This window comes from Coenobita brevimanus, chromosome 35, assembly GCF_032717465.1.
Source record: "Coenobita brevimanus isolate Jiangsu-jjx chromosome 35, ASM3271746v2, whole genome shotgun sequence".
Lineage (NCBI taxonomy): Eukaryota > Metazoa > Arthropoda > Malacostraca > Decapoda > Coenobitidae > Coenobita > Coenobita brevimanus.
In genome coordinates, this window is record NC_136988.1 from 6,143,791 (window position 1) to 6,155,027 (window position 11,237).

An 11,237-nucleotide genomic window follows, 5' to 3' on the forward strand; every position below is an offset into this window, starting at 1 on the left:
GAGAAAAAGTACCGTTGGTATGCAGAGGTTCAGGATGGAAATGATGGAAGAGATCAGAAAAGGAGTGTTGATGAGGCCTATACTAATAACGAAGGGTCAATTCATCATGGCTCTGAACTGGAGTGGAACGGAATGCCCCTAAAGCAAGACGAAGCCCCTCGTGATGAACAGTATCCAATCTGCGAAGAATGACATGGGACATAGAGGCATAAACCGTACAACCATAATCAAGAGAAGATAGAACCACAGTAACATGTAAACATAGGAGAAGAGAACAATCTGAGCCCCAAGTGAGACGACTCAAGGTTTGTAAAAGTTGAAGTTTCTGAAAAGCAGACGTCTTTCGGATAGCATTATGTGAAGACCAAGTCAACCGAGGGTCAAAAGACAGACCCGAAAATGTAGTAAGGTAGTAGCACGGAAGGTAACAGGGGTGTCAAAGATAAAGAGGCGGCTGTAGAATAATCCGCTGTCTAAAAAACATCATGTGACGAGAATTTGATGAAAAACGAAACCCATGAAAAGTTGGCCAAGAGGACACAGCAGGTATCGCTGACTGTATATGACAGCGGAGACGGGAGGCATCAATATCAGCTTGATAAATTGCTAAGTCGTGAACATGGAAGGAGGCATGAATCACCAATGGAAGAGAGGAGATAATACCGTTGATCGCAACAAGGAAAACTGTCGTACTCAGAACCACCCCTGTGGAACACCCTCCCTCTTTGGAAAGGAGGCTGGTAAACTACTGTAAACACACACATGAAAAGTTAAATCTCTCAAAAAATTTTCCAGAAAGACACCCATATTACCGTCTATCCCAAAACTAACGAGTATGAAGAATGATGTACTTCCACGTAGTGTCATAGGCTTTCTGAAGATCAAAAAACACTGCAAGAACTGACTGTTTGTGGCGAAAAGCCTGGCGAATATAAGACTCTAACTTCATCTGGGGATCCAATATACTGCGTCCCTTTCAAAACCCATATTAGAAAACAGAAAGAAGATTCTTTGACTTTACAGTAAATACCACATCAAACAAGCGTTAACCATCTGTTCCATGAGCTTGCCAAAGCAACTAACAAGGGCAATTGGTCTATAATCTTGGGGAGAAAGTCCAAACCTACCAGGCTTTAAAAAGGGAAGCGGATATGCCTTCCTGCAGACAGTAGGGAACACAACATCTGTCCACACCCTGTTATAAAGAGACAAGAGAAATAGCAACGCCAGTTGAGGAAGGTGCTTTATCATCTGGTAATGAACACCATCAGGGCCCTGGCAAGTGTTCCTATAGGCTTGGATCCCGGACAGAAGCTCTGACATAGAAAAGGAAACGTTAAATGACTCAACAGATGACAAAGTCAAATAAACTGGTGTATGTTCAACCTCTTGTTTATGTTGGTGGAACTCCTGGGAGAGATGGGATCCTTTGCTAGTTTCATTAAAATGGTCCCCAAGAATATCAGCCGCCCTAGTAGTGTAATAACCGAACTGGAACTTAACAAATTAATCACACTGTCCTAACCGAGATTCAATCTCAGGCCCTCGCACCTCATAGGCACACATGTTACCACTGAGCCAAAGAGAGGATCTCCAATTTGCATCTGAGCAACGTGGGTTTTTACACACCCCTTTACATCACTTTTTTCTCTCCTTGGTGATTGATTTGGTCAGGTTCAAACACACGGTAGCATAGCATCGGAGGCCATCATTTGGGGCGCTGGAGACCACACCCGGACAGCTCATGGCCCAGGGATGTAAGGACTAAGCGCTGTCAACAACAACATCATTGCCCTCTAAGCCTCGCCTCGCGTCCCACACCGTTGCAAACCAATGTAATAACCTGACTGAAATTTAACAAATTAATCACACTGTCCTGGCCGAGATTTGATCTCAGGCCCTCGTGCTTCATAGGCGCCCACGTTACCACTGAGTCAAAGAGAGGATCCCCACTTTGCATCTAAACAACTTGGGGTTTTATACACCTCATGACAGTAGGATCTGCAACAGATGCACCATGGACACTCCATGGGGCTGGAGGAGGAGAGTATTTTCCTGAAATTCTGCGAATACGATTCCATAGGACATGAACTGGCGTAGATGTAACGGCGGACACATAAGATGACCAGCTAGATTTTCTGGCAGCTCTGTCCTGCACATCATGGGACTGGCCCCTTTGAAAGCAAGGAAAGCAGATTGCAGTCTGGAGTATTAATCCTCTGACAGTAGGTCCTCCATCGAGCTCGTTTGACCTGAAGGACTCCAGCACAATCACTGGCCACCAAGGGACACATTTGGACGCGAAGGAGCGAGTAGTCTCGGGGATAGATTCCATTGCGGTGGCCAGCACTAAGTCCGTAAAATAAGAAACCATATAATCAATGCTAGAAAAGGTAAAGGGATCTGAAAGGGCATGTAAAAAAGAAACAAATGCTTCCCATTTGGTGAGCTCAAAACATCAACAAGGGGGACAGGGAACAGGCGAATAAGATGAAGTAGTGAGTAAAATAGGACGATGATCACTTACCAATCATCTTGCAAAGATCAGCGAAAATCTAGAGATAGAGATGACGAACAAAGAGAAATATTTATGCAGGAAGAGTGCAAGAATCATGATGTGTGATGAAACCAGAATTAAGAATATGGAGATCTTGATTAGAGAAAACTTTCAAGTAAACGGCCTCTAGTAGAAATGGTATTGCCATCCCGTAAGGTTTGCCTGCATTTAAAATCACTCAATAACAAGATGGGCTGAGGTAAAAGAGACAAAAGACAAGAAAGCTCGGGGAAATCTACTGGGACAGAAGGTGACATGTAAAGGAAAATGAAAGTAATCCGACGATGAAGGATAACCCTCACCACAATACTCTTAAGGGACGAAGAAACCGGAGTAAGTTCAAATGGATAGAGGATTCTTAAGTCGAGGTAGATGTACTAAGAAAAATATAACCTGGATTTTGAGCAGAGGGACCGGAGAGGCGCGTCTCTCGAAGGCACACAACCAAAGGACAATACTGGGCAAGAAGGCATCATTGGTTTGAGCGACTCGAATGAAAACTTCCAGTGTTCCACTGAAGGAAAGCCATAATACTAAAAAAGAAATAGAATAAATGTTATTTGTGATATACACTGAACTGAGAGCAAAAACTACACCGATTCCTGATGGATAGAGGCGGGAGATGGAACAGAACTGGGAGGTAAAACTGGGGGGGGAGGGGAGGAATTGCTAGGAACAATAGAAAGGGAGGGGGTTATGGGCAGATCAGGGAGAGTGGGCACTGGAGTAGGTGGAAGACAATCCGGGCCTGGATGTACCTCTGCAGATGCCATAACTTTTTGTAAAGGTCCCCCTGAGAAACCAGATACAGTGGGAGGGGGACCCTTCTGGAGGAGGATCCATAACAAAAGATAAACTTTCGCACTGCCAGGAAAGGGAGATGTTGAAGGGCGGGGGTAAGCAGACTGCTGTTGAGACACAAAGGACGAGGAGGATGTAAGATGGGAAGGAAAGACAGGAATTGCACCGGGACGGCGGACAACAGGGCTTTTGGTGGTTCAAGAAGCAGGGAAAGGGGAAACACAACGAGGAAGGCAGGTAGACTGTTTACAAGAGACAGACAAGGACCGACTGGGCACAGCTGGCCGAACATATACCTTGTGGGCAACCTTTGGTAATCGGCTATTGGGAGACTGTCGGGGGGAGGCAGAAGCGGGACGAGACTGGACAGCAGGGGAAGGGGTCGAAGACAGAGCTGTGAGAATGGAGGAAGTTAATGATGCAGGCAGATGGGAAGGAACACTAGGAGCAGAAGCTGGTGAAGAGGTAGAGGGGGCCCTGATTGACCAACGGATGTGACCTGCATATAAGGAACAGTCATCAAAACCCATGCTACGAACAAGCTGACGTGGGGAAGGGGTCGAAGACAGAGCTGTGAGAATGGAGGAAGTTAATGATGCAGGCAGATGGGAAGGAACACTAGGAGCAGAAGCTGGTGAAGAGGTAGAGGGGGCCCTGATTGACCAACGGATGTGACCTGCATATAAGAAACAGTCATCAAAACCCATGCTACGAACAAGCTGACGTGCTTCTGTAAGCGACATTGGTGCATGAGCACGAGTACGAGAGACTTCACTCTCACACTTGATTGTGGGACAGAAGGGGACGTAAGATGGATAATCACCACCGCAATTAGGACAACAACATATAACAGCAGAGCAGTCCATCTTGGAATGGCCGGGATGATCACATCTAGGACAAGTGGCCACTGAAGGACACCCCACACTGGGATGACCGTAGCACCAACAGGATCGGAACTGAAAAAGAGCTTCAATAATTCTCGCGCTAGGAGTCTCTTACCACCGATAACATGATCGGGAAGAGACTGTGAATCGAACGTGATCTTGGCAATATTAAAAGGGCGTGTCCGATTTCCTCGTTGTGAAATACTGTAGCAGTGAACAGACAGCACATCATAACCCAGCTCCTGTAGGGCGATCTGAATATGTGGAACATGTCAGAAACCTCCCTGTCACCCAACCGAATATACGGAGGGATTGCAAAGGTACCAACAACAGAACTGAAGTGCAAATTTCTGGAAGTCGGAATGGGAGCACCAGTAATATCCAACAGAGAAGTCATTGCATCAGCTTGGCCTTTATTCTAGACAGTAATAATACATGACCCATCATGCAGGGAACGGAATGTCATATCTTTTCAAACACGACAGAGCAAAAGTAGATGGAATTCTAAATCATCAGAGGAAAGAAGGGCATGAGGCGGAATGGTGAATTATTTTGTCCAGTTCTAAATGTCGAAAATAGGGGAGAAAAATGAATGAGAGGGTTCGGCAAGAATAGGATGACGGAGTTGAGAGGAAAAAATAATCGAGGTGGGCTGTGACTGAGCAAGGTTCGGAACAGAGGAAGAATGTGTAGAGGCGGAGTGGAGGGTATATGGCTCGAGAGTGGCAACAAGAGAAGAGGCAGCAGCAGTAGATGTGGTAGAAGCACTGGTGACATTTTGATTTGCTGGAACTGTTAAGGTGGTCGGCAGTTCGAAAGGGAGTTGCCAACGAATCGTCTTTACCCAGGCCAGAAGTCGCCAGGAAATCAGACTAGGGAGGTTGTGGCAATGGGGCCCATCCCGAAGCTTCCATATTTGAAGCTTCGTGCTCCAGAACTATGCCTGGCTGAGTGGCTGAGTGAGTGAGGGAGGCAGAGACGTCCACACCCCGCGAGGGCGTGGCGTGGACTGGGGCAAGGCTTGAGAGAGAGAGAGAGAGAGAGAGAGAGAGAGAGAGAGAGAGAGAGAGAGAGAGAACTGACTAATAGCTTAACAACGCTTTCAAACCACCTTCAGTAGTACTCAAAGGTGTCTTTTGAAGTTCGGAATTATGGCATAGCTTCCTAAACACCCCATTAGTTTCTCATGCCTTTCATCTTCCTTGAATAACATCTTAGTTCGTGAATAATACCAGTGAAAGCAGAAAGGAGACGAATAACTGCTGCTTTTACCTACGTTTTGTTGTTCTATTCCTCCTCCTTCTCCCCATCCCCTACTTCTTCTTCTTCTTCTTCTTCTTCAATTCTTCTTTTTCTTCTTCGTATTATTATTATTATTATTATTATTATTATTATTATTATTATGACGACGTCGTCGACGAAGATAATGATGATGATGATGATGATGATGCCATTTTAGGTGGAAAAAAATTGATGATGATGATGATGACGGTGATGGCTCAGGAAAACTCGCAAAACTTCTTCCTCAGTGATTTATTTTGCATATCACACCTTAATATCTCTGGTGTGTGAGTGATGCAAAATACTGGACGTCAGTGTTAACTCGTTTTCAGTACTGACTTTCTTTTTTGTCTTTGTCTTTCTTTTTCCTGTTTTTTTTTTTTCTCTGTGTTGCGAGTAAACTAAAACATTTATTAAGAGGTGTAGTGGTAGTGAAGGTGTTGGTAATTCAAATAAATGTATACAGTAGCGGAAGAAAGTTTGACTAATATTTCACATCTACTTGTGACTTTCCCCTGCCGGCTAATATCTTTTAAGCTGAGGGAGGCTTGGTATGTGTTCCTGCCCATAGATGATGCTTTTTAAGAGAGAGAGAGAGAGAGCAGTAATAGCTTGGCACGCTTTCAAACCACTTTTAATGGCATTGTAAGTCGTCTATCGAAGGGAAGGACTTGAGAGAGAGAGAGAGAGAGAGAGAGAGAGAGAGAGAGAGAGAGAGCACTAATAGCTTGGCGCGCATGCAAACTACTTTTAATGGCATCCTAAGCCTTCTGTTGAAGGGAGGTACTTCACACACACACACACACACACACACAGATAGAGATAGATAGATAGATAGAAAGAGAGAGAGAGAGAGAGAGAGAGAGAGAGAGAGAGAGAGAGAGAGAGAGAGAGGGGACCATTCAGAGCCACTTATTGTTTCTTGGAAGGAGGGGGGGGGAGGAGGTCTCATCAAAATATTACACTTATCACTGCACTTAGTCTTTATTGCCACAGCCTGAGCGTAATGAGACACAGATGTATAAATAATGACTCGTACTGAGGACAGGGACAAGGTTACATTATATTTTTCCAGGTAGTGCTTAACGATTATATTCTGGATGCCGACCAACGATTACATTTCCACTGTCGTCAGACGCTGTTAATTAACCGAGAGAAACCCCCTGTGATCCAAAATTCAACATGTAGTCTTATCAATATTACAAGAAATGCAAGTCAGCGATAAGTATTACAGAAATATTTCGTGCGAGTTACTGTTTGCGTTATACATGTTTTTGATCCGCCATACTACCTCAAAACAAGACAAAACAAAAACAGACTGGTATGTAACAATACAAACTTTTACTGAGTACGAAATCTGAGTGAGAGTTCTTCTCAATACAACCATCATTTCCTTATCCAGAATAAGTTATCAAAAGTGAATAGACAAGTAATAAAAACTGAATAGACAGCTATGCGAATAAATAAATAAATATAACATAAAAGCAATTAGGGTGTGGTTCATTAAGGTCTCATTTGATCATCCCAGTGCGCATTTATATAATACCTCTGCGACGAGAACTAGTGCCCTCAGTAGCTTCTCATTAACAAAACTCACGTTTCGTGAAATGAGTTCATTTCAATAATTTTCTTTTAAGGTCCGGTTCTTACATTTAAACAAAAAAGCATAATGTTTAACCATTATATGCGCTGCTCAAACCTCTACCACATAATCTAGAGACAGCAGTCTAAACAATATGAAGATATATAAATAAAATTATAAACATGTTGATGTTTAGTTCTCATTTGACCGTCCTACAAGGCGCTAATATCTCCGCGACGAAAACTAGCTTCTCTTGTATAAGGCAACTGAGCTGTTGCGTAAAATGATTATAGGAAGAATTTTTAGTTACCTGAAAGCTCCAATAAACGTGTCTAGGCAACATACTTAAGTGAATATATATGTTAATTGGAGATTATAAGTATGTTCATGTTGTTCAAGTTCTCAATGCACAAAAAAAAATCTCCGCGGCGAAAACTAGAGCTGCCAGTGTCGCCCCAGCCAGCCAGAGGATCATAGTCCCGCCCAAATCCAGGAGATTGAGAGCCCGTAGAGGCTGAGGACGAGAATGCAAGCCTCCTATGCAGTGACTCTTGGGCCAAAACTCTTTCTTCCAGGCATCCATTAGTCCTGACTGGATGATGTGGAGGATTCTGTGCGGATAAAGAAAGTGAATTAGACGTAGATGATAGTGTAGGGAAGAAATGGCGGTATATGGAGGATTGGGTAGGAAAGAAGTGGCAGGATTGGGTAGGGGAGAAAGTAACAGTATATGGAGAATTGAGTAGGGAAGGAGTAGCAGTATATGAAGGATTGGGTAGGGAAGGAGTAGCAGTATATGAAGGATTGGGTAGGGAAGAAAGTAGCAGTATATGGAGGACTGGGTAGGGAAGAAAGTAGTATATGGAGAAGAAAGTAGTATATGGAGGATTGGATAAATAAGAAGTAGTATATGGAAGATTGTGTAGGGAAGAAGTAGTAGTAGTAGTAGTATATGGAGGATTGGGTAGGGAAGCAAGTATTATATAAAAGGACGGGGTAGAGGAACTTTTGTATGTGCAGCACTGTAGGGTAAGGAAACAGAGGGCTATGTAGAGAAGCATTGAAGGAATCTGTATTGAAGTATATGAAGGTTTGTGTAGGCAAGAAGATCTGAAGTCGAAAAATTTAAAATACATGAAAAATGTATATGAATAATAATAATAATAATAATAATAATATACTCTAACCTTTAGACAATTCTTAGTGTTCTTCCACCCACAGACAAAGTCGCACTCATACACGTACACACACGCGTACACACACACATACACACACACAATCTCGCTCTCTCTCTCTCTCTCTCTCTCTCTCGCTCTCTGCATATTATCGTCCGGTGGCTCAGTTTTTATGCATTACCGAGCAGCTTAGTAATATTCCTGATTGCGTGTATCTCTGTCTCCCCCCCCTTGTCTGTCTGTCAACAAAACAAGGAGAGAGAGAGAGAGAGAGAGAGAGAGAGAGAGAGAGAGAGAGAGAGAGAGAGAGAATATGAAGGCAAGAAGAGGCGAGGGAAGAGAAAAGGGGGTGGGGGGTAAGAGTAAGGAGGAAGTAAGAGTGAGGAAACAGGTAAGAACTTGGGAAGGAAGGGAATGACTGGCTGACAAATGTCCCGCAAGCTCGTTGGCTAGGAAGCTTCAAGCACCTTCTCCATAGCGATTTATTTCCCATAGTACACCTTTTTACTCTTTAGTGTGCCATTAATTTCCTGTCAATAGACAAATGATTTACAAATATTAGTGAATAGTAAGGAAACATATCAAGAAATAAATGGGTTAGGAAAAGATGCATATGGAAAATGTGCAATAGTCGTTTTACATAACTTGACCCAAATTTTCGTCCTTTTGCAGCTTATTTCATGGAGTTCAGTGGCAGAAAAAGACAGTGCTACGACTCTATATTCCTCCCATAGCACTTCTTCATGACTAGCATCATATTCTATTGCTAATCTCTTGAACAACTCAGCATTCAAGATGGAGAGTTGGCAATTTTAGGCCATATTAGAGTAAAACCTGCCGTGGAGAGGCATATGAGAGAGGGGTGTGTGAGCTGGAGGGAGGGCATCGAAATGGCGGGGGACAGGGTAACATGGAGGCAATTTGTTTGTGGCCACCCCTTACGGGATTAAGCTGTCTGGCTGTAGATAGATAGACAGGTAGATAGATAGATACAGTAGAGAGATATTAATACCTTCCGAGGACCTACTCTTCATATTAATCAGTCCAGCAACCAGTAATTTCACAAAACGTATGGAAGGTTTGTGACTGAGGAGGGACAAACGAAGGCTGTATCTAACCTTACTAGTTTAAGTATCTCCTAAATAGCTTAAGAAGGCTCCCTAACACCTCTTCCTTAGCGATTTATTTTTGGATATGGCCGGTTGATATCATATTGTACGTTATTTCTGCAGAGCATGGTGATATTAGAATGATTTAATAATTTGGAAGGGGACAGAAAAGTGTAATATGCAAAACAAATGGCCTAAGAAGAAGTGTTAGGGAGCTTCCTTAACTGACAAGGTCCTTAAAATGTAAATCCCGTATTCTTCTCGCGTATGGAAGCTCCCTAACACATTTTCTTAAGTGATTTATATTGCTTATTACACCTTACTGTCCTCCTCTGTGTTGAACAAATCCATCTCATATCGCCATACTGTGCATAAATAACGCACATAAGGATATTAACCAGGCATAACCAAAAATAAATCGCTGAGGAAGATGTGTTAGGAAGCCTCCTTAAGACGGGCCAAAGAATAAGAAGACAGTATAAGTGACCGAACTGAATGAGTTAAGGGTCCCGTGGCTGAGACCATTTGACTGAGACCATTTGACCCAGACCATTTTGACCCAGACCATTTGACCCAGATCACTTGACCCAGACCACTTGATCCAGACCACTTGACCCAGACCACTTGACCCAGACCACTTGACCCAGACCACTTGACCCAGACCACTTGACCCTGACCATTTGACTCAGGTCATTTGACTCAAATCATTTGACTGACATCATTTGACTCAGACCATTTCACCCAGACCACTTGACGCAGACCACTTGACCCAGACCATTTGACTCAGACCATTTGACTGAGGTCATTTGACTCAGACCATTTGACTCAGACCATTTGACTCAGACCATCTGACCCAGATCATTTGACCCAGACCATTTGACAGACCATATGACTGAGACCATTTGATCCAAACCATTTTACTGAGACCATTTGACTCAGACCATTTGACTGAGACCAATTGACCCAGAGTCCGGTGAGACCTCTTGTTGTGAAGGGATAGATGAGGATCATATTAACTTCTCAAACTCGAAAAGGTTAAATTGAATAAAATAAATTGGGGACGGCAAGACATGATGAAAAATGCCTCCTCGGACAGAAGTGGGTACAGTACAACGTGCAAAATAAATCAATATGGAAAAGGCGCTGCGAAATACACCCCAAACCACTGAAAAAGAAAACACTGAAAAAACACTGAAAAACAGAACATTGAAATAAACACTGAAAAAACGAGGAAAAAAAAACTGAAAAAACACGGAAAAACGACGCCAAGGAAAGGTACAGTCACGAAAACATCACATAACCACGCAACACTGACGCATTGCATTTAGCATTAAAACAGATTACCTTTGAGTACATTTCTGTACTCAGTGTGTCATGTCTCCATGGTTGTTCAATCAGTACATGGATGGGGTAATAAAAGAGGTACAAGGTAGGGCAGTGGATGTTGGAGTGGCCCTGGTGAGAGAGGATAGTGTTTGGAAACTCCCTGTACTGTTGTTTGCAGATGATACTGTGTTGTTGAGTGAAGACGAAGGGGAGCTGCAAGGCTTGGTGGATGAGTTTGGGAGAGTGTGTAAGAAACGGAATCTAAAGGTGAATGTAGGGAAGAGTAAAGTGATGGTCTTTGAGAGAGGTGAAGTCAGTGAATGTACAGCGAGGTTGGATGGTGAGGAATTGGAAAATGTGAGTACGTTTAAGTACTTGGGTAGTGTGATGAGTAAGGATGGAGGTTTGGAGGGTGAAGTGATTGAAAGGGTACAGCAGGGAAGAAAGGTTGTTGGTTCTTTGAAAGCAGTGATAAGAAACGGGGAAGTGAGCATGGAAGTGAAAAAGTTACTACATGACAGT

The 11,237-nt window shown here is 43.3% G+C and overlaps 1 protein-coding gene across 1 annotated transcript in view; it reads right to left on the minus strand.

Annotated features, from left to right (window-relative positions):
• Nucleotides 1-7,499: 7,499 nt before the first annotated feature.
• Nucleotides 7,500-11,237, minus strand: part of LOC145396232 (glutamate receptor ionotropic, delta-1-like) — a 38,539-nt gene continuing 34,801 nt past the window's right edge. The window contains exon 9 of the mRNA XM_080269665.1: nucleotides 7,500-7,716. Within this exon, the coding sequence (XP_080125791.1) occupies nucleotides 7,500-7,716 (217 nt within the window). The remainder of the gene's footprint in view (nucleotides 7,717-11,237) is intronic.